We start from the raw sequence: 24,471 nt of genomic DNA, 5'->3' as shown, positions 1-24,471 counted from the left end.
GTCAGTATATTTGATGATAGTATAGTGTTTTTTCATAAATCTGGTCATTCTTGCAATATCCATTGAAATGATTTTTAAAGAGATGTCTTCATTGCATACTATACTGACTTGCCCAAATGTGGATACTAGAATTGGTAATGTGTTTGTTAGATTTTAAAGTCTGTAATGCAGAAAAGGTTTATATCTCCAAATAGTTTTTGTATCAAAATATAGTCCAAAACCAGGCCTGAAATGCCTGATCAAGTATGAAACAAATAAATTTAAATTTTACATTTTCATGCACTTGTATATTAGGTATGTTTGAGTGCCTATTCACTAGCAGCAGACTGTGCATGGACCCTTGGATTTCTTTCTATTCATGACATGTTAATGATAAAGTTTTACTTTGACTAGTCCATTTTATTGACATACCAAAAGAATTGTTGGAGCCTAGTGACACAAGGTTTTGATTTGTTAGTCTCTAAGGTGTCACAAGTACTCCTGTTCTTCTTTTTAAGGTTTTGATAGCGGGTACTGTTTAGCTCCATCTGTTAAACCATTATTATTATGATTTTTTTTTTTAATAGGGGAACTTCGTTGCAAGCATGACAGCCATTTTAAGGCAAATGGAAGACTATCATTATGCTCATTTAATCAAGACTTTTGGAAAGATGAGGTCAGATGTTGTGGTAAGTTTAACATTGGCATCTTTACCCTATGTAGCATTTGTCTTACTTTCTGTTTCTGTTAGTATTTGATAAATGCAGTTACAGATTTGAAAAAAAAAGATATTTGATTCATATGACCTAATATTAAAAAAAGGGATCAATGAAGCATCATTACTTCGTCATCTTCTGAATCCAGAAATAGCATGTGAAACTTATTATTATACCAAATGATGAAGTAATTGATCTCTCAAGCAATGTTGAAATTTGATGAACATGCCTCTAAAATATTGGGTTTAGGATGGGTAACACAAGTTAAATCTTAGGAGACAACACTGCCATGGTATTCCTAAAGATCTATTTTATGAAAGGATGTTTCCTTAATGAGTGAATTTTTTACACTTCTGTTTATAAATAATTGTATCCCCTAAATGTCCCAACTTTCTCTCTACCTTGACTTTAATGTTATTTATAGAACTGCCATTTTTAAGCTTTATCCAGAACATTTTAAGTTTAAAGATGCACTCATTTAATAATCAGCAATAATGATTGAAGCTCATCAATTTTTTTTGTAATCATTCTTTAAGTCCACCTATAATACAACATAATTAGAGCATAACAGAAAGGAATTTATTGCTAAGCAGATAACTCTAATGACCTGGAACTATCCTTGCCATATGGCAAGTGCATAAGGCAAAGTAGCAACCAAACTTGTTGGCTGAGATCTGATCTGCTGTTACATTACAAATTCTGTTACTTAGGAACAATGGGTTCCCATGGTAGAGCATTTTAAGCAGTTTTTGGGGGTATTTTAATTTTAGAACAGACTTTATTCACTGTATGCAGTGGCTGCAGAGGTTTTAATAGGCCACTCTACCTTGAATGATCTCTTAGAATTTGTGCTAACTACTTATGCTAAACAATCTGTTCCACCTTCATGTTGCTGTGATCCTGGGATTACCTTTCCCTGACCAGAAGAGTATGGCTGGAAAGTTTCTCTCTCTCACCAACAGAAGTTGGGTCCAATAAAAGATAGTACCTCGCCCACCTTGTCTCTTTATTCACTGTAGTGAGTTAGATACAAAAAAGAAAAAACAGGTTTCCTGATTTGTGGCAACCTCAACATTGTGTAATTTAATATTCTTGCCTGAAGTTTTATTGTAGCTTGACAGGAACAATATTGGTGCTTTTCTTGATATAACAATTCACTCATCCCTGCTGCAATATAAGTCATTTTAGTGTGTTTTAAATATTTATTTTTGAAAAGAAGAAAAAAGAGAGAGTCAAAGAAATAGCTCAGCATAACAACATGCTACTCTATAGTTACATGTGTCTGATTCCTCTTTGAGCATTTTCCCTCTGAGTGATCCATTTTCAGGATGTGTGCTCACCTGTGCCCACTTGATTGGAGATGTTCGTCAGCAGTGTCTAGGCACCGTCATGCTGTGATAGGAGGGTACATAGCAGGGGTGGCCATACTTACTGGCCCTCCAAGCTGCATACACCAATCTTCAGAAGTACGAGAGCCAGGGCACACCTGCCGGGGGCCGGGATTTGGGGCTTCAGCCCACCCATCCAGCCACCCCCAGTCTAATAGGTGGAGAAAGGAGGAGACTGGGGGGCTCCGTGAGTCGCACTTTAAGGATAAAAGAGCTATGTTTTTTGTTTTTTCTTGTTATTTAGCACAGTTGTTGCTTTTGGAGAGGCAGGTTTCCCGCTTTCCCTTGTTTGGTCAACTGGGGCTTTTGTGTTTTCTTGGGCCTCGATCCATGGCCGTGAGTGTGGGTTATGCCCAAGACCCTGGGCTTCAAACCCTGTCAGATCTGCCACAGGTCTTTTCCCTGCAGTGATGAACATTCAAGATGCCTCCGCTGTCTGGGAGAGACTCGCATCCCCACCAAATGATTATTCCCCCCTGGAGTCCAAAGATTGGTTTGTGTCCCTCAACCTTAGGATGCCTATTTTCATGTCACCATTCATCCCTTGCAAATTCCTAAGTTTTGGGGTAGGCAGGGACCACTACTAGTATCCTGTCTTAACCTTTGGCTTTTACACTGCCCCAAGGTGTTCACTAAAGTTCTGTCAGCCTCAGCAGCCTATCTTCAACAAATGGGCATAATTGTCTTCCCCTAACTGGATGATTGGCTCCTGAAAGGTTGCTCACAGACAAGGCCTGTCTCCATTTCACTTACTGGACCTCCACCTCAATGTGGAAAAGTCTACCCTCACGCCCATTCAACATATAGAGTTAATCAGAGCCACTCTGGACTCTTCTTCTGATAGAGCATATCTACCCAAGGACAGATTCACCACAATGTCCAATCTTGTTTCAACAATTCAGCAGAGCCCACAAACCACAGGTTGCCTACAACTTCTGGGCCATATGGTAGCCTCTACATTCATGACTTCCTTAGCAAGACTACATTCTCGGTGTCTTCCGGCCTGGTTGAGAACTATCTACACCCCCAACAACACAGTCTATCCAATGTCCTCAATTCTCTACATTGGTGGAAGGACCCATAAAAGTTGTGCATGGAAGTTCTGTTCCTACAGCCTCCTCCCACGAGGATTATCACCACAGACACTTCCCTGATAGGTTAGGCTCACACTCCCAAAACGTCACAGCTCAGGGTGAATGGAGAATGGACCTTTCTTGTGATGACCCTCCATATCAACATAATGGAGCTCAGAGCAGTTCCGTATTCTTGCCAACACTTCCCAACCCATATCAAGGATCATCCAATCAGAATAAATGCTGGACAACAAGACAGCAATTTATTATATCAATTGACAAGAAGGAGCAAGTTCCCAGTCCTTATGTGTTGAATCCATAAAACTATGGAACAGGTGTATATCACTCCGTATACACATTTCCGTGGTTTGTCTGCCAGGTCTAGAGAACACTGGTGAACTCCCTCAACAGAAATTTCAGGATCGATGATGAATGGGAACTGAACAATGAGGTATTCTGGAAGATATGTCTTACTTGGGTCATTGGAACATAGATCTCATCACAATGCCATCCAATGCAAACTGCAAACATTTCTGTTCAAGGGAGGGTGCAGCCACTACTCGACTTGAGATGCCCTAGTCACTCCTTGGCCTCGTGTCCTGCTATATGCTTACCCCCAATGCCTCTATTACTCAAGTTCCTAAATAATTTGGGTTCCTAAACAAAGGATTCTCGGTCTTCACCCACCCCACTACTGCAAAATTTATCAAGGGTTCAATCTCTTCCCTCCTGCCCAAGAGCCAGCTCCACTGTGGACTTCAACTTAGTTCTCAGTGCTCTACGGAAACCCTATTTGAACCTATGGAGAGTTGTTTCCTCTGTCATTTTTCCCTCAATACCTTGTTCTTCGGCCAGCTTCCTATATATCCTCACACTAGAGTATGGGAATATGTAGAGTGCAGGCACAGACCTGCAAACACTACTAACTAAAAATCTCCCATCAAGAGTGCATGGGCATGTGCGCATCCCGGAGGTGGAGCACACATAGGGACAAAATATTTCAGTGAATTCCAGTTCCTGTACAGGTAAGTAACCTCTCTTTATCTAATTTATACAATGGTAGCTCTTAAGTGCCTGCCAGTTTTACCTATGATGCATAGTTACAGTTAGCTCAGGATCAGGGCCGGCTCTAGGTTTTTTGCCGCCCCAAGCAAAAAAAATTTTGGCTGCCCCCCACCTGAGTCCTGGACTCTCACCCCCCCCCCCCCACCAGTGCCCTCCCCCACCCACATGCCCTGCCGTCCCAGCGCTGAGCTCTCCCTCCCCCCACCCCACCCCATCCGCACCCCCTGCCGCCCCAGCCCTGGGCTCTCCCCACCAGTGCTGATTCTGCCCACTCCCCCGTCGTCTCCAGCTGGTCCAGTGCTGGCAGGGTCGGGGTAAGCAGCGGGGCTCCCGGGCCGCGCCTAAGCCCAGGGTCCCTCCAGCCAGGGCTCCCACCTCCAGGACCGACTGGGACCCGGGAGGGCAGAGCCGGGGGACTGCCCAGGCAGGGGACTGCGGAGCCGGGGCAGGGTAGCTCCAGAGGGAGTGGAGCCCCGGGGAGTGGGATGCGGGCCCCGGGCCCCACACAGCAATGCCCCACCCTCTATGGCCCGGGTGCTGCTTCTGCTTCTGGCCACCCTGCTGCAGTCCCTGGGCGGCTCGGGCCGCTTCGCTCAGCCCCGGCTGCGGCTCTGGGGGGCATCCACCCTGCGACATCTGCAGGTGGCAACCTGTGCTCCGCGGGGCGGCTCCCAGCCCGAGTGGCCCCTGCTCGGACGCTGCCCGGCCCAGCCACAAGGTGCGGGCGCTGCTCCCCGCGGTGCGAACCGCAGCGGCCCCAGGGCGCCCCCGCCCATGACGCGCTGCTGCTGCCAGGGCCGGCTCTAGGCTTTTGCTGCCTGAAGCAACAAAACAAACAAACAAACAAAAGTGCTTGGTTTGCTGGTGCCTAGAGCCGGCCCTGCTCAGGATCCACCTATAAACACAAAGTGCTTTCTAAATCAAGATCAACACCATCAGTTACATCCAAAAACATAACACTTCCTGTGAGGAGCTTTGTTGGGTTATCAGGGCAGTCTTGTTCTATGCTATCTAGCGTTTCTGGGTGGCCTTCAGATTTAGCCCCAAATAAAGTGTGTTACAATAATCCAAATTCCACCTCTGAAAGAAAATAGAAAATCACAGCCTTTTAGCCAAACAATTATAGGAAAACATTCTAGTCTACTGCTGCTACAGGACACCAGGCAACAATCTAGGATCCAACAGGTTCTCCAAATTGCAGTTCGGAGCAACAAAAAGCAGATATCTTGAATCAGAGGAACAAGTATTACATCCCTTTGATTATTCTAGTGCATTAATGAGGGTTTGTCAAAGTTTGATATGAATATTCGCCCATTGTTGTTTTATTTTTTTCACTTCCTCGGCAGGTCTGAACATCAGTTTAGTAGACCAGTTTGATCTCCTTTTGGAAAAAAAGAGCATTTATTGTTTTGAAGTTTGTTAAATAATCAAATTGTAATTACTAGTTAGAAGAATTAGTGAGTTGTCTGCTTTTACCAATGCTCTGTTATTTACTAACAATCCCCTTCTTTTTCCTTTTTCTCTCTTGTGTCTTGACATCATACGTAGTTCCTATTGAATATGATCTTGGATTTTATATCAGAAATTATTCTCTGTTCTACATTTTTTATCTTAGATCATTATTTGGAAGAGAGCTTCATCTCTGTATTATGAGTCGACTTTATATAGACAGTTTTTCTTCCACATTTATAGCTTTCCAAAATTTCTTATAAACTAGCAAACATTCTAATACAAATGTTTCTGTCATCAGTTTTGACACGCATTTTTTGCCTTGAACTAAAAACGTTACTTCTTAAGAAATGTTGTGATATGGTTGTTCTGTAAATGATAATTTATGCTATATGGGAGTAATATATATGATAATATAGTAACAAATGTTAAATGTGTAATAGGTTAATGGTAAATAATTATATGTTAAATTAACATTAGAACATAAATTATACAATTGGATGTGTAATGGTAATGGATCGTAATTCTCTGGTGAAAAGAAAAAATAGCAAATTAATGGCATGGTAATGACAATGAATAAACTGATTAGTTTTTTAATGTGCACAGTACCTAATAGAGTTATCAGTTCAAATTACTAACATGAAATTACAGTATGTAACTCGGAGTGTAATAATAAATCAGTACTTTTCCTTTTTGACATAGCTAGTAGTATTATTTAAATTGTGTAGCTTTCTGTTCGAAGGAAAACATTCATGTTGCTTGTTAGTAAGAGGGAAAAGTTAAGTTACTCTTATTAAAAATAGTATTTGTATTGGTTATGTTCAGAACGGACTCTTAAATACCTCTTGACATCTAACTCTGAAATATCATTTATTCTTTTAAAATACCTTGTAATTTTAAGATACATCATACAATAATGAATATTGAAATCAAGGCTTAGATTTCATATAAAGAGAATCCCCTATCATGGCATCATCAGTGTTGAGTGCTCTTTTGCCTTTCCCATGTTTCAGATTCGTAGAACTCCTGGTTCTTTTCCTTCCTCTTTGGTTAGTATAGAACCTTCAGTGCAACTACTGGAGCCTATAGATATATAGATATATAGCGTGTACCCCTCTGACGAAGGCTTATAGAGTCCTGCCCTGAGGCTCTTTAACCCAAGGTTTTGTCAGCCTTTCTGCCAAGGCTTTTGCGCTCACCCCTTAGAGTTTGGGGGTCACAAAAGATGAAGAGGTGACTTCATCACAGTCCATAAGCTTCTACATACAGAAATAATTTCTGATAGTACACGGCTCTTTAATCCAACACACATAGGCATAATGAAGTTCTGAAGCTGGAAGTTAAAGCTAGACGCATTCAGACAAGAAATAATGTACAACTTTTTAAGTGAGGGTGATTTATCATTAGAACAGCTTACCTCAGGCTATGATTGAGGCTCCATCATTTGAAGTCTGTAAATTAAAATCAGATATCTTTCTAAAATACATATTCTACCTCAATCCAACTTGATGTTGAATGACACTTTATGGCCTGTGTTATGCAAAAAGTCAGAGTTAGATGATCATAGTGGTCCCTTCTGCCCTTAAAATCTATGAAAAGATGAGCTAGGAAAGGCAAGATCCATTTTTAGACCTGCCCAAAGGATGTCCTTCAGAGGAGTGCTCCTGAACTCTGCTTACTGTAATGAGCTGACATGGTTTGGGCTGCATGGCCCTTTTATAATGTCAACTTTGAACTTTGAGTGTCATGAGCGGGTGTTTGTGCAGCCCTAGTGAGCATGACTTTCTAGAATGTACTGGAAGCTCCTCAGAGCTGGGGCATACCTCCAAATGTGAACATGGAGTGGTAACACTGCCAAAGAACCATAGATACTGTGATAACTGTTTTTTCTCCCCTCTTGGGATATTTCATATACACCAATATTTTTAGAGATTTGTGGTCATCTCATTTGAATGACAAAGAAGTAAAAACTACATAGAATCATGACAGACTTATCTGAATATGGCATCAACCAGTCATCCTGTTGTAAATTGGACTGTGCTCACTATTTGATTTCTCATATCATCTGGGCAATACAAAATAGGGTGGTATTTAGCAATGGGTGATACTAGCACTTTCACCTGCTTCCTGAAAATCTGGTTTATAGAGTTGATTTTTCTGGTGACCGAACATAGGTAGAGCGTATGTACAAGTCAGTAACCCTAAGCCCAAAACAGGAATGTAACTGGAACAAAGATTAAATTGATGTAGAATGTGTGCATTTTCAAAAGATAAGAACTATCTATGGATTCACACTTCCCAATCATTTGCGGGGCATCAATGAAGTATATTCACAGCTCTATGAATTTTTACTTTTTATTAGGAAGAACTCCCCAAAGATATTTGGCCATATACTATATCGTGTCACTTTCTCCTTCAGCATAAGTGAGATTTTCACATCATAGAATCATAGAAATGTAGGGCTGGAAGCGACCTTGAGAAATCAAGTCCACCCACTGTTCTGAGGCAGGACAAAATAAACCTAGACCCTCCCTGACAGGTGTTTGTCTAATCCAGGGCGGGCAAACTTTTTGGCCTGAGGGCCACATCATGTTTCCAAAATTGTATGGAGGGCTGGTTAGGGGAGGCTGTGCCTCCCCAAACAGCCAGGCGTGGCCTGGCCCCCGCCCCCTATCTGACACCCCCCCCCCGCTTCTTGCCCCCTCACGCTCCCCCAGGACTCCTGCCCCATCCAACCCCCGCCCCCATTCCCTGTCCCCTGATGGCCCCCCTGGGACTCCTGCCCCATCCACCACCCCCTGCTCCCTGTCCCCTGATCACCCCCAGACCCCCCGCCCCTGACTGCCCCCCACCATCCCATCCAATCCCCCTCTCCTTCCTGACTGTCCCCCCGGGACCCCTGCCTCCATTCAACCCCCCTGTTCCCCGCCCTCTGACTTCCCCGCCCCCTATCCACACCCCCGCCACCTGATCACCACCCTGAACTCCCCTGCCCTCTATCCAACCCCTCTGCTCCCTTACCGCGCTGCCTTGAGCACCGGTGGCTGGTGGCGGTACAGCCACGCTGCCCAAAGCACCAGGACAGGCACCCGTGCCGCCCAGCTGGAGCCAGCCACGCCACCGTGCAGCACAGCACCGGGTCAGGCCACGGCTCTGAAGCTGCGCAGAGCATTGCACCAGTGGTGCGGTGAGCTGAGGCTGCAGGAGAGGGGGAACAGCAGGGGAGGGGCCCGGGGCTAGCCTCACGGGCCAGGAGCTCAGGGGCCAGACAGGAGGGTCCCGCGGGCCGTAGTTTGCCCACCTCTGGTCTAATCCAGTCTTAAAAACCTCCAATGATGGGGATTCCACAACCTCCCTTGGAGCCCTATTCTAGAGTTTACCTACTCTAATAGTTACAAAGTTTTTACTAATATCTTGCTTCTTCAGTGGAGACAGAGAACAATTGATCTCTATACTCTTTATAATAGCCCTAAATGTATTTGAAGACTGTTATCAGGACCCCATTTAGTCTTCTTTTCTCAAGACTAAACATATCCAGTTTTTTTAATCTTTCCTCATGTCAGGTCATGTCTTAACCTTTTTTCATTTTTGTTGCTCTCCTATGGACTCTCTCCAGTTTGTCCACATATTTCCTAAAGTGTGGCACGCAGTACTCCAGCTGTAGTTTCACCAGTGCCGAAGAGAGGAAGACTATTATTCCTCATGTCTTACATATGACACTCCTGTTAATACAACCCAGAATATTAGCCTGCTTTGCAACTGCAGCACATTGTTGATTGGATTCACTTGGATTCATTTTGTGATCCACTATAAGCTCCCAGATCTTTTTTCAGCAGTACTACCACCTAGCCAGTTATTCCACATTCCACATAGCTGTACATTTGATTTTTCCTTCCTAAGTGAAGTACTTTGCACTGACCACCTTTATTGGATTTCATCTTGTTGATTTTAGACCATGGTTTCATTTTACTTCTTCACCATAATCTGTAAATCTGACAATAATTTAAGAACTGTTACTCTTACTATGCCATGAGATCTATATTACAGTTTTTTATTGCTTCTTTAAAAAAAGGTTAAACTTGTTTTGTTTTATACTGAATATGTATTGTTATAGTAAGGGTTTTTTTTAATAGATGACATTTTGGATTTTGCTCTTTGTACAGAAACTATTTTTTGTTCATTGACGCTATTCAGGGTGTTGAGAAGAGGCCGTACATTGGCTTAGGACTGCTTTGTAGGCACTAAGGATTTGACCATAACAAACTATACTATTCTGATTTAGGAATAACTAGTGATGCCAAATTTGCTATGTGATATTTTGAGTTATCTGCTCTTTGTAAAAATGGCTAATGCATCATCACCCAAAATTCATAAAATTAACTCTCTGGTACAAGCTTCTCTCTCTCCTTATCAGTTTGAGATTAGTCAACACTACTTCAGTGTGGTTCAAAATTCTTTCACTTTGAGGTTATCACTCTTCGCTTGTTCATGGAGGTCATCATATAATTAGTTTACATCGTCCATTATTGCTACAGTTCTGAAGGTTGCGCCCTGCCAGCAGCAGCACAGAAGTAAGGGTGGCAATACCCATACTGTGCCATCCTTACTTCTGTGCTGCTGCTGGCGTCGATTCTGCCTTCCTAGCTGGGCTCCCAGCCAGCAGCTGCTACTCTCCAGCTGCACAGCCCTGAAGGCAGCGCCGCCACCAGCAGCAGTGCAGAAGTAAGAGTAGCATTACTGCAAAACTCCCTACAATAAACTTGCGAGCCCCCTCCCCACAACTCCTTTTTGGGTCAGGACGCCTACAATTACAACACCATGTAATTTCAGGTTTAAATTGCTGAAATCATGACATTTACTATTTTTAAAATCTTATGACCATGAAATTGACCAAAATGGACTGTGAATTTGGTAGGGCCCTAATTATTGCCATTCAGTCTCATCTTTGCATATTACTCCACTCAATCCATGGTTTAGGATGCTGACTGAATCGCTCTGGAACTTGTTTTGCCTCTTCCACAGTATGTCTCAAACTACTGCAATAGTAAATACATAAAAGGCATCAGAACCAATTGACATTTCTTTAGGAACTAGTCAGTCTTCTTACATCTTGGATTTGTAACATGAATGTTTTCCTGTTCTAGAGTGGAGTGATCTGACTCACAAAGATGCTTTCAAGCATAGATGGTAGATATAAATTGCCCTAGTGTTTATGCAACAGACATATACACCTGCCAGAGCCTGTGACCGTGGAAGAGGATTTGAAAATGAAATTTTAGTTCCAGATAATGTTAGACCTCAAATGTTGTTCATGCTTTCTACTAAACAGATGTGTAAAATAGGTTCTATCAAGTCTCTTCTCTGCACCTTAGTTTGGGAATCTGTATGAAGGGGAAATATTAGGAGAGGAACATGAATTCATTTTACACAATTTTGAAAATATTAGCTGTTAGTGGTTAGACTCTAAATGAGGTGGGATCTCACCTTCATTTTTTCAGGCTAGCAAAAGGGTCTGTGTTAGTATTTGGCTATGAGAGTTGCTATTTTCATAATATCCTTTCGCCCAGGAGATCTTAGTGATTTAAACTGCCGTCAGTAGGCCAAGCACGCTGGCTCATGATTATAGGAGGTCATGCATTGCTAGGTAAACAAGGGCAAAGGATACATTTCCTTTACATAGTCAATTTGTGCATATTTTGGCTGACTGATACATAGCCTGGAATATATTATTGACCTTATACTTTGCTTTATGATAGACTTTTTTTAAACAATAGTTTATTAAATAGTAATCCACCAGAGACAGTAGTTCCATTGTAAAGGTGTTCACTTCATATGATACAGCTAGAGACTACATAATTTCTGTAAAATTTTGAATGCCTTGGAGAGTTTAAAAGGCTGATTTTCTATTGTTAGTGTCTATTTTTCAGTGGTAAGTGCATTATGTTTAAGTGTATCAAGCAAACCTATTATACACGTGTTTGTGTGTGTGTATGTGTGTGAGGTATGTATATGTAAAATCTGTTAATCCATATCCATCCAGTTTCTTCACCTCTACCCCCCCCCCCCCCACTGCCTTCCTTTTGCTAGCTTATGGCAAGGCTTCAAAAGAGAAGCTGCTGCTGTCAATCCTGCTCTGCTCAGCTGTATGTAGGTGGTATGCGCTTAGCGATTTGTTCTTTATACCCCATAACAGCCAAACAGCTGATTGTGGTATAGCCAGCAGCAGCTTTTCTTCGGAAACCCAGTTACCGCCAGGACCGGCTCTACCATTTTTGCCGCCCCAAGCAACAAAAAACAAACAAACAAAAAATGCTGGGACTGCTGCCCGAACTGCCGAAGCGCAAAAAAAAAAAAAAAAAGCCGCTTGGACTCTGCCGCCCCAAGAATGGACAGAATGCCACCCCTCAGCATGTGCCGCCCCGGCACATGATTGCTCCGCTGTTGCCTGGAGCCGGCCCTGGTTACAGCCCAGCTAAAAGCAGACAGATGGAAGAAGCAAGGAGAGAGGAAGGAGCACTGGATGTGGGAAGGGGGCAAAAGAGAGGGAAGCGAAAGTTAGAAGGAGGGGAAGGAGAGCATGGAAAGGTATTAGATGGGGAAAGAAAGCAAGATGAGTAAGAGAGTGAGGGGCAGGACCGCAAGAGAGAGGAAAGGAAATGCCACTTTTTGAGGCAAACCTGCAGCCAGACCAGGGCTGCTCACTCAGCTGCACTGACTCAGTCCTCCAACAGACTGAGTGATTCAGCTCTCAGGCATGCTGCAGCAGCCTCTCCCTGAGCAGGGCCTGGGTCAGATGACCCTCAGGTTCTAGTTCCTGCCCCAGCCTCGCCCCGAGTCTTGTTCCAGTGTGCTCCAGCCTTGTCCATGCTCTAATCTGACCTTGCTCACATCCCTGTTACTGACCTGCTCCAGCCCTATATCCACCTCCTGACCTCCAGACACTTGGACTGAGTCCAACCCGGTTTCAACCGTTGGCCTACATCTCGAGTCTGACAATGATACTAATTTGGCTTGTCTAGTGACTCCGACCACCTTACTTTGACCTTTGGCCTGCATCTGGACTCCAACTATGATACTGATTTGTCTTGTCTACTGACTCTGGTTTGGACCCAGGGTCTGTCCCCGGAGCCCAGTTTCAGCGCTGTCTTCAGCCTGGGCCCGATCCTACGTCTGGCTTTGACCACCACTCTAACCGCCAAGCCTGACTTCCTGGCACCAGAGCCTGACACACGTCATGCCACTACAGTGTACATTATTTGATACAAACACAACATAGAAAAAGACTTGCGCTTAAAATAAACACACACACACACACACACACACATAATTATGTATAGCCAGAAAGTATATATAAATATGATTTAATATAAGAATATATGGGTTAGATGATAATACAATGTACCCTTACGGGGCTATGTACAAATGTGAAATAAACAACTATGTAGTTGTGATTTGTGAAGAGGCCGTATAGTTTTGACGTGCAATTCATTGAAAGCCTCTTCCTTAAGTCAACTCCCAGCTAACATTCAGACTATTTGATATAAGCATAGCTTTAGCACTTATGCCAAGAAGCAGGATCTCAAAAACTTTCTGCCAAAAGAATAAGCAGAAGAGCTTTCATAAACAGATCCTTGAGCTCATGGAGAAGTAAGGCCTGGTCTACACTAAGAATTTATTTCAATATAGCTACATCTCTCAGGGGTGTAAAATTTCCCCACCCCTGAGAGATGCAGCTATATCCATCTAACCCCTGTGTAGACAACCACTAGGTCAATGGGAGAATTCTGCCATCAACCTAGCTACTGCCTCTCAGTGAGGTAGATTATCGGCACCAATGGGAAAACCTCACCCATCGGCATAGGTAATGTCTTCTTCACTGAAGCATTATGGCAACAAAGCTGTGCCACTGCAGCGTTTTAAGTGTAGACCAGCCCTAAGTCATAGCAGATTTTGTTTTATACACCACTGCATTATGGGTTGGTGCTGTTGGGATCTATTCAGTATGAAGTTCAGAAGCATCTCTATGATTTTGCCATACCCAGCAGGAAATCTGAGCAGAGATACTTACCCGAATACGCCAATAGTTCTACCTAAAATTCCTTCAGGTCACTCTACTAACAATCAGCTGCTCCATTCCTGAAAAAGTCTTAGAGAATCAGGGCCTCTCTTAGTGGACTAACTATAGAAGAGTGGCTTGAAAGTCATCAACAAAGTCTGTAACTTCTCATCAATGTACATATTTTAGTATTTACATACTTTATAATCAATTTGTGAAGTTCTCTACTCTAATCTAGCATTCAGAATAAATGTGATTCAAATGAAAGTAACAGTCTACATTATGTTTAGAATATTAATTAAAAAAACACCACCACCTTTTTTACGAACATTGAATCTACTGGTTTGGGGTGCTTGTTTCAGCTGTCTCTTAGATTAGTGAAGAGAGAAGCTGAATCCTGCTTGCTGTTATACAAATAAATGTAATCAGTAGTTATGTTTTCCACCAAACCCACTGCTCACAACCTCCGCTCACTGAAGTCCTCCTCTTGGTTAGGTTCCCACAGCAGTTCTTCATGCTCATGGTTCTTGATCTATTATATATGCTGCCTTTGACAGGGTCATTCACTCCCTCCTTGAAACTCCTCAACTTCAGAGACACTGAGCTCAAACTCTCTCTCCTGATTTGTGTCCTGTGCTCCTCCACTCCCCCCTGTTTCTGTCTCTGTTTGGGGACCCTGGTTGAAGGGGTTGGGAGGCACTTCTGGTGCTGCTAACTGCTTCCCACCATTTTGGAGGGCTATTAAATTTTGTGAAGATTCATGTAGATTCTGTCTGGAGAACATAATGTAAGATTCATGGTTCCATTCCAGGAAGTTTAATTATCTACAAAGTTAGGGGTTCTCAACCTTTTTCTTGCTGAGCCCCCCTCCCCAATATGTATAAAAACTCCAGGGCCCAGTGGGGTGGGAGGGTGGCTCTGGGCTGATGGGGGGGACCCTTGGGTATAGGCATAATTTGATTTCTATTGGTGGGGGGGGGCAAGGGTTGGCGGGGTTCAGGGAGGGAGTGCCACCTCCACCCCCTGACTCACCCAAGCAGACAACCCAACCTGTCTGGGTTGTGGGAGGCCGCAACCAAAAATATAACTCAAAGCGGGGACTCAGCTCAAAAAGTTTGAAAGCTGCTCAGGGTGCAGGCAGGGGGGGTAGCTCGGGGTGCAGGCAGGGGGTAGCTGGGGCTGTGTGCAGTGAGGGGAGTAGCTCAGGGTGTAGGAAGGGGGTAGCTAGGGAATCCGTGGGTGGGGAGGGGGGGCTACGATCTGTGTGCAGTGAGGGGAGTAACTCAGGGTGTAGGAAGGGGGTAGCTAGGGAATCTGTGGGTGGGGAGGGGGTATCAGGGTGCCGGCAGGGGGTATCTAGAGGCTGTGTGCAGTGGGGGGAGCATCTCAGGGTGCAGGCAGGGGGTAGCTAGGAACTGTGTGCAGTGAGGGGTATAGCTCTGGGTGCAGGCAAGGGGTAGCTAGGGAATGCGTGGGCAGGGAGGGGGTAGCTCAGAGTGCAGGCAGGGGGTAGCTAGAGGCTGTGTGGGGGCGTGGAGGATAGCTCAGATTGCAGGGAGAAGGATAGTTAGGGGCGATGTGACAGAAGGGCCTCCCTGCAGTGGCTGCTCCCCGAGAGCTGTGCTGGCCCCAGAGCAGGGCCCCCCCTCCCAGGCGGCTCTTACCAGCTGCGTGAGCAGTCAAAGAGGGCTGGGAGCTGAGGAGCAGCCACAACCCCGGGCACCAGCAGCAGATGGCGAATGCCACAGCTGCCCGCTCCATGGCACCAGCAGCCAGAGGAGCAACGGCCCCACACTGCCTGGCTCTGGCTTCCCACCTACACCCTGGGTCTGAGGAGGGCTTGGGGAGAGGAGGAAGTAGGGGAGGCGGAGCGGCCCCACTCTGGGTAAGGCACTGTAGTTTGGGGGCCAACACCCTTGATCCCCCTTCCTCCCCCCTCCCCCCCCTTCTCTTCCCATGGGCTCAGGACTTCTGCCCATGGCGGGAAGATGGGACTCTGGGGCTGCCAGCTTCAGGTGAGGCTGCTGGCTTCAACCCCGCGCCGCTCCAAGCTTTAGTCGCACAGAGGTCGCCGGGGCTTGGGGCACCAGGTTTCAGACATGGGGCCAGGTGGACCCCCTGAAAGGAGTCATGGACCCCCAGGGGGCTGCAGACCCCCGGTTGAGAACTACTGTACCAAGTATTTCATCTGAAGTCAGATTTTGAACTGGCACTACTGGGAGTGTGAGAGATTACTTTCATGGCTGCTTTATAGTTTAAAGCAATTGCTTTTTGGCTTTCTTTAACCGCCACTTTGCTTGCTACTTCAGAAAAGCCACAATAGTTAGAAGATTTTACTCCTTACTAAAGCCCTAGCATATCTGCCTACTCTTCAAGTGCCCCTTTCCCCATAAATGGGCTGGTGTGGAGCCCACCTGCCATCTGCTTTATATAGTGGTGCTCTGGGGAGGCCTGGCTGCCAATACATGTCACTGGTAGGTGGGGATCCACTTACCGTAGGGGATGCTTTACAAGGGAGTTGCTTGTCCCCTAAAATCCTCCTTATATGGAGTTCCCATGTTTCTTATGTGCTCTGTAGAGAGCTTCAAATGATCTTACTAAGCCTTGGGATTTATTGGAACTCCTGGAAAATCACAACTCTGTGAACAGTAGAGCTTGTGAAACATGGTGTGTGACGTCTGGAGGCCTGAAGGATGGAAAGGGGCATTCTTTTCTCCGTTCTGCACCCAACTACAAGGCAGAGGGTCAGGCTTATTGGGAAGAAGGGAGAATACAGCAGGGCAGCCTCAGCCCCATTTCCGGTGTTCATGAAAAAACATAGTTTGCCTGATATGAACTGTCAGGTGAGGCAGGGAAAGAGGCCATCACACAGTAGGCAGGCAATGTCAGGGTTCTCTTCCCTTTCCTATCACCTTTATTCTCTCTATGTTCAGAAACTCTCACTCTGAAATCCTATAATCCACCATTCTAGAGGTCTTTGTATATTGAGCTTGCTGGATAGTCAGCTGAAACAAGGAAAATTGCATTCTTTGTTTTTTTCACGCCAATCTCAGCTAAACACTGTGTTTAAAAGACGGAGAACTAAAATAAATGGCTCTCCATTCCCTTTCCTCACCCTGATCTCTTTGTAAGTCCTGTTTGTCTGTCTACACACTGTCTGTCGTCCTCTCCCTTCCCCTTAGTTTAAAAACAAGAAAGATTGCAAATGGAACCCATCTGTCTCGGAGCTCAGCTGGTTACCCCTTCTCTGTCACCAGTGTGAAGCTCACTGGTGCAGCATCCAAGAGGGCTTCAGACCTTACTTGTCCTCAGTGACATATCAAGTAGGCTTCTCAGTTGGTCAGAAGGCAGAAGCTGTGCTATAATGAAGGAAGAGTTGCATGGTTTGCTCCTACAATTTGATTCTGTATCCTTACTTTACAATTAGAGCAGTTTGTATTGGTTCAAAGTAGCACTAAAAGTTTCTTACCTTAAAAGTTGCCGAGGAAACATAGCATGAGCTGATGATTAAAAATAAAATCCAGCTTTTTGCTCATAATGCAAGCCATGCTGGCACAAAATCAACTACTTTTCATATAGGAAGGATAGAATCTAAACTGCCAAGAGAGCACTGATATAAATACATAATGAATAAGTAAACTTCAGAGGGTATAAATTCTATTCAATAAACTTTACGTGCTGATGATTAAAGTACCTTTGTGAAAATGGGGTTATTAAAGTGTAAATGTCAGTAGATTAAATACGTGGCTGAATCAGCAAATTAGCACAAATCAGATATTACATCACCTTCATGGTCAGTAAAGTATGCAAGTTGATCAGCAAAATGCATGAAAATTCATCTGCCACCACATGCAGCTTGATCAGCAAAGTGTGCAAAAACTCCACAGCTGAAGCATCCAGCAGAACTAATAAAGTACAAAATGAAATCTGTTATAAGAAACCAGGAAAGTATGTATCTGCATTCATAAAATATTCAGAAAGATAAACTCTATGGGCCCAAATTTGCCCTCATTCACATGAGTACAACTCCCACTGACGTCTCAGTTATTAAGCTATGAAGCAGGATCAACAAGGAAATCAACCATTTCATGTAGTAAAAACGTAGTTTAATGAAAGAAATACTGCATGATTCCAGTCAGCAAAATATGCAATATGATCATTAAAAATTTGTAACTTATATATGAAAAGCTAGTAGTGAAGTATGCAGTTTGATCACTAAACTGAGAACACATTTACTGAGCTAGTGAAGTATTTGCCTGGAATGAATTTTGCCTTATGCAACAGTAGCATCTCATATTAACTATTAGCAGTTGCAAACTCTGGAAGTCTGGGAAGTCACTTCTTTTAATGTCAGAATGTCTTCTTTTACTGATGTGCTATGGAGAGTAATTTTACCATTAGCTGTTTTACTCACCTAGTGGTGTTACTTTAAAATACATATTCTGTGCCATCTGATGTTTTGTGGGCCTCTTTGGCTGTATAGCCACTGCACCTAATTTCGATTCATCAGATAAAAATATGTGAAATATTTCCTCCTTTGGTTGCTGCAGAAAGCTGTACGAGACATTCTAAACCAGTCATCCTTTCTCTCACTCCCATCTCACTGTACAGCTGCTGAGCATGCTTAGGAACTCCTTGGTTCTTCGAGGTGAGAAATTCCCTGGCTGGTCAATGGCAGTATCCATAATATTGACCAGGGAGAGCTGTATATCCTGGGAACATGCACCTCTTCTAGTATTCTAGGGAAAGCAATAACATTCCCAGGGTATATTCAATACCAGGACTCATACCAGTGTTAAAATGTTTAAAAGGACAATGAGCAAGAAAGATTAACTCAAACAAGCATGGAGTTCCATTAAGACTTTGGATGGACAGACGAATGGGAGAACACTGTCTTGCATGAAAAGACAGATGGGTGTCATTTTTCTGTGTTGGAGAAATCTGACATTTTGAAGAGATGGTGTTGAACAAGGTTCCATGTAAGCTCCTGCACAGGAAACAGCCTTGGACTAGAATAACGGAGACAATTGTATCAAGAATAAAAAGTTCAGCGGGACTAGCTGGTACATTCTGTGGGATGAGGAGCTGTTGCATAAGCTCTTTCTGGCTCTCTGCATATTTTCTGTGGTTTTGATGCTCTGTAAAGTGTTGCATGTTAATACGCCTTATTATTTTTACAGCACCGCAAATTGTGTTAGGTACTTCACAGCACATGTAAATTGCACAAGTTTCTTTCTCCAGAGAGTTGTTTGTTCATGTCTATACAAAAATCAACTGGCTTATGCCACCAAGCTTATTTTGTGCAGCATCAGTTTTTCTCTTGCAGAACCAATTTGTGTCTCTTTTTAGGGGGAGCCTAAAATGATCATCTACTCTGATCTCCCATATAACGCAGGCATAGGACTTCCCTGAATTAATTCTAATTCAAACCAGAGCATAACTTTTAAAACAAGTCTATGCTGAGAATCCACCTACTCACCAGTGAATACTTTTGTATAATTGGACCCTTATTTGCTTAACGTAGGAAATATTTTTAAAACCTTCTTCCTCCCTCTTTTTACATATACAAATAGTTTGTTTTAACGTTTATATTCAAAACAGGATTGACAGATCTCAATTTTATATATCTATTCTTCTTTGACTGGTGTGTTATGTTGTTGTGTACTATGAAGTTCATTTTGTAAGACTTCATGCTTATCCTTAACTACATATTTATCAATGAGAGCTGGAATCACCTTCAGCAAAAAATTTAAATTTGATGAATTTTTTGTCATTTGTTCTTTTTCATGGAATTATACCATTAATTGGTTGATTACAATATAGAACTATTTAGTTTAAAAAAAGAAAAAAACCTATACTTGTTACAGATATCGTCTGAAAGGGATCAATAATATAATTATAGAATTAATATAAAGTTTACCTTAACAATAGTTTGTATTTTTTCATTCAGCAAAGCAAGAGATACCTTTCTGAATTTAGTCATTAATCAAGTGAGTTTTCATCAGCCATATGGTATCATATTTGATCTGAAAGAGTGGCCTTTTTCAAATGTTTTCCCTCTTATTTTAGGACTTTCTGATGGAAACATTCATCATGTTCAAGAATCTCATTGGGAAGAATGTCTATCCTTTCGACTGGGTTATAATGAACATGATGCAGAATAAGTAAGTACGGAGAAAAAGCGCTGAACCTTTACTGAGATGACTATTTCATGTTTGATCTGAAACAACAGTGTTGCTTAGAAACAGTCACACACACAATGCAGCAGAGAGATTTTTTTTTTCTGTGATGCAAATAATTATTTGAAAAATTGGCTCTAGAGATTGCAGTAGACCTGTTATTGAAACAGAAGCAGTAAAGCATTGCCTCTTCAGGTCCATCACAAGTCAAGGGAGGGTGTCATTTTAAAAAAACATACACCAACAATTTTAGAACAGATTGTGGAGGAGGAACATTAAACCAACATTTTTATTATTATTATTAGTTAATTGAATTTCCAATACTATTCCAGTCAGGATACATGTGTTTGTACATCACATATTTCAGAAATAAATGGCTACTGTGCAGGGTTGAGCATCTGCCGTGAGAGTGTTTTGATGTTGTTAACATGTAGATAATGCATTTTCATACATCCTAATTGAAAGGGCAGGGATTTAAAAACTGTTCCCATCAGCTTGATAATGAAGTGACAAGTTGCGAATCTTTCAAATCATGTTTTTTTGCCTTGTCACTGCTTCTCTGTTTTTTATTATTTAATTATTATTTAACAGGATTCAGTGGAATATTTTGCATTTGCCATTTTAGTAAATATCTCCCACACATTTTTGTGCACTTTGATGCAAGTTTTAAAAAAAGCATCTTGTTTCCATGTTGCTTGGAGAAATATCTTGTGCATACTGTTAGCTATCATGGCTATAAAGTTGTCAGTTTTTACCCTATTAACCCATAAAATGGGGGTTATACTTTTGCCATAAAAATCCACTGTAACTTGAAACTTGGCATATGACAACTCCTCTCAAGAATGAATTTTATTATGGGTAATAAATTGGATTAAAATGAATTTAGCCATCCTTGAATTTATGTTTAGTGGCTATGGTCAAACATGTTTGTGCTGCTGTAACTCAAAAAACACTGTGTTTTGAATAAAAGAACTTTTTCAAATTAGTTGATAATGTGGACTTAAACCTACTGGATTTTTTGTTCAAGTTTTAAATGGGCCCCCTGTTCATAAACTCCAGCTGAGGATTTTACTGCAGATTTATAATATGCAGAGATCACTATGGGAGCCTTTACGGCATATGTTATCCCACCATCCTTGCTGAAATCCTGAAAATATCTCTTCCCCCCTCTATTTTTCTTTGTGCACCATCATTTTAAGAAGAATTGAGACAGCACTGGAAAGAGTTCTATTTACAGCCTATTGGCCCCACTTACTAGTCATGCAGCAGTTACTGTTAAGAGACTGATATGCTTTTTTCTCCAAACTTGACAATGATGAGTGTGATGCTTTCCCAGGATTCTGCCACTGCTGAGAATGAAATACTTGTCCTGGAATTGAACCCAAATTTCCCAAGTGGCAGGGCCAAGTGCCTTGTGAATTTTGTGGATTTGTGTGGATGTTTTGGTTTTTTTGTCTGTGTGCTACCAATTTGAAAATATAGTAGCAAATAAGTTCCTTTTTTAGGAAGGTGAGGGCGGGGGGTTAACATACAGTCAGGGCCGGCTCTAGGCACCAGCAAAACAAGCTGGTGCTTGGGGCGGCACATTTTTAGGGGCGGCATGGCCGGCGCCAGAATGCCACCCCTAAAAATGTGCCCCGGCCGCCCTAGCTCACCTCCGCTGCTGCTGCCACGGCGCGCGAAACAGCTGATTCGCACGCCGCTACTCGCCCTCCCTCCCAGGCTCTCCAGCCTGGGAGGGAGGGGGAGCAGTGGAGCGCAAATCAGCTGTTTCACGCGCCGCGGCGGCTCGGGGTCTCCCCCTCCCTCCCAGGCTCTCAAACCTGGGAGGGAGGGGGAAATCCCGAGCGGCCGTTTCGCGCGCCGCTGCTCCCCCTCCTTCCCAGGCTTGGGCGCCTGGGAGGGAGGGGGAGAAGCGGCGCCCGCGCCGCGGCCACTCGGAGTCTCCCCCTCCCTCTCAGGCTCTCAAACCTGGAAGGGGGGGGAGACTCCGAGTGGCCGCGGCGCGGTGCCGCTTCTCCCCCTCCCTCCTAGGCTTGAGAGCCTGGGGGGAGGAGGCAGGGCTGGGGATTTGGGGAAGGGGCGGAGTTGAGGCGGGGCTGGGGGTGGGGTAATTAAATAAGGGGGGGGCGGCCAAAATTGTTTTTGCTTTGGGCGGCAAAAATCCTAGAGCCGGCCCTGCATACAGTTCTTGGTTCAGCAAATTTTGCAGTATTTTCAAGCATGATGTTTTTAGTCTCGGACTATGGCAAGTAACTTTAATACGGTACAACTGAATAAAGGTCTGCAACAACTTAGTATAGAGGTGAAATTAAGACAGTGTCTGAACTAGAATAACTTTGGAGACAGGAGTGTGCAGAGGCCTGCAGGTAGGTGATGTATTGTGATTCTTTCCTGATCTTCTGGTACCTACAAAGTGCGGCTTATGTGTATTTTCCTATACTGGACATTACTTCCTGAAAAAGCAGAAAAGCCAGCTGTATTGTCACAATGTTAGAGTCTTCTGTGCTATCACTCCCATACTTTTAGAGACAGTATTTGAAGAAGGTACAGTCTAAAAGAATGTTGTATCCACAAGCTTGTTTGTATTGACAATTATCCAGAGAGAGATGTATAGAGACTTGTTCATCTCTAAGTTAAACTTCTTTACCTAAATTTAATGGGAATGTGAGCATTTTAATTAAATGCATCATTGTGTGTGTTTCTGAAATGAATTGAACTCTTTAACTTCTGAAGTAGGGTGGGGCTTCCAAAAATAGAAAATTACATTTTGAAAATATCTTCCCCTGTCTAGTTTGTTTGTTTTCAACCTATTATTGGAAAGGAGTCACTGAAACATCCAGGAACATGTAGCAAATCTGTCTGCCAGAAATTGCTTCCTGTCATCAGTAGAAATTGAATCTGAGTACACAGTGCCACACCACTATTAAAAAAAAAAATTAAAAAGTGTGTGCTAGTTCATTAATTTATTTCAGTAGTTTTAATACTGTTATGTTCTGGCAGTATGGGGCAACCTCTCAAAGGACATATTTTAATTGTGCCCAAAGTATTTGCAAGCACATCTGTTTCCATGCATGGAAAATCTTAGTTAGAGACACAATTACCCAGTTTGCACATTCGAATACTCTTGTGTACAGATGAGTACAGTATTGCATATATGAAGAAGGAACCTTGCAAATATTTGGGTAAAATTAAGGAGAACTTTTGAAAATGTGTATCTAGAAATTTAGTAATGTACCTACTTCAAAATCATTTTACTTGTATAATTCTGTATACAAAACTACATGCAGAACTCAAGAATTAATCTCTTATCTGCTAGTAGCCTCTCGGCTATTGGTAGTCCCTCAATGGAAAAAAGAAAAATAGCCCAACCATTGAGGAATGGTTCAAAAATATGGAATTAACATACTAATTACCTATCCAGCAAAACAGACAGATGCTTGATATTTGGTTACCTTTTATTCCTTACTCAGAAAAAGTACATTCACCTGCCAAAAAAAAAACCATAAAAAAACCCCACCTATCTAACTTTTTTGAATATTAACATTTGATAGACATACATGGTTTGTTAAACATGTGGATATAGAGGTTTCATTCAATTTAATAAAATCACTAGAAATGTCATAGATGTTGTAATGATGCTCACTCTGTAACATGGTAACAACCTGTTAAATAGAAAGATCTGATGGCTATTTTCCTGTATAATGTGTCTTTAAACAAAAGAGAACAGTTGTAATGATTGTTTTGTTCCTGATATTTACATGGCAAGGTTTAGTAAACAGGTTAAAACTTCCTAAATTGTTAAAAAAAAAAAGAAAAAAAAAGACCTTTGCTCCATTATGATTATACCTGAGTATTAATTATTTTCCCTTGGTGCCCAGGCACACAGGGTCCCTTCTGTTCCTTTGTACTGTCATTGTTCGGAGTGTGCTGTCAGCTGTTACTCTGTGAACATGCAGCTAGTGATTTTTGCTGGTTAGTGGCACTTGTTTTGGGGTCCTCAAACCCCCTTTTTCGTTCTGTCTTTCGCCAAAGCTTCACGAATCAAGAAGGTAAGAGAAGAATGCCTTTGCCCATCATCCTTGATCAGTTAAAGGGAGTTCGTCTTAATCCAGGAGTGCTCCCCGTCCTTACCAGAAATCAGAGAAAGGTGTTCCTCTTTGTCAGAGTTCTCCTTGAAGAGACATGAATGCTCAGAGCCCTCTCAGCCTTCAAAACCAAAGAAATGGATGGCTTCACATTGTTGAAGTCCTTGGTGGGGGACTCTTTGGCTGCAGAGGGTAACTACTCCAGTACTGAAGGTAGAGCGTACCCTTTGGCTGCCGCTCCTCAATATCACTCCCTAGTGGCTTGACCAGGACAGAGCTGTTGGCTCTGATTCCTGAGCTGGGACAGTTGAGGCTGGCAGCTTACTTAGAGCAGACACTGGAGCCATCACACTTGATCATAATGGAGCAAAGGTCTATTTTGGTACCAACCACCCTGGAACCCTATGCAGCTGCAAAAGATCTCCTGAGCCTCTTAGTACCACTTTAGCAGATTACTGAGACTGAGAGTGTCTTGCCA

The 24,471-nt window shown here is 43.0% G+C and overlaps 1 protein-coding gene across 2 annotated transcripts in view; it reads left to right on the top strand.

Moving 5' to 3' along the window:
* Nucleotides 1–24,471, top strand: part of DOCK1 (dedicator of cytokinesis 1) — a 538,667-nt gene that overhangs the window by 305,885 nt on the left and 208,311 nt on the right. For both annotated transcript variants that reach the window (XM_065552235.1, XM_065552233.1), the window contains exons 28-29: nucleotides 567–668; nucleotides 19,796–19,890. In XM_065552235.1, coding sequence (XP_065408307.1) covers nucleotides 567–668; nucleotides 19,796–19,890 — 197 coding nt within the window. The remainder of the gene's footprint in view (nucleotides 1–566; nucleotides 669–19,795; nucleotides 19,891–24,471) is intronic.

The sequence above is a fragment of the Chrysemys picta genome, chromosome 7, assembly GCF_011386835.1.
Source record: "Chrysemys picta bellii isolate R12L10 chromosome 7, ASM1138683v2, whole genome shotgun sequence".
In the NCBI taxonomy this organism is placed as follows: Eukaryota; Metazoa; Chordata; order Testudines; family Emydidae; genus Chrysemys; species Chrysemys picta.
This window is presented reverse-complemented; position numbering and strand designations above follow the sequence as displayed.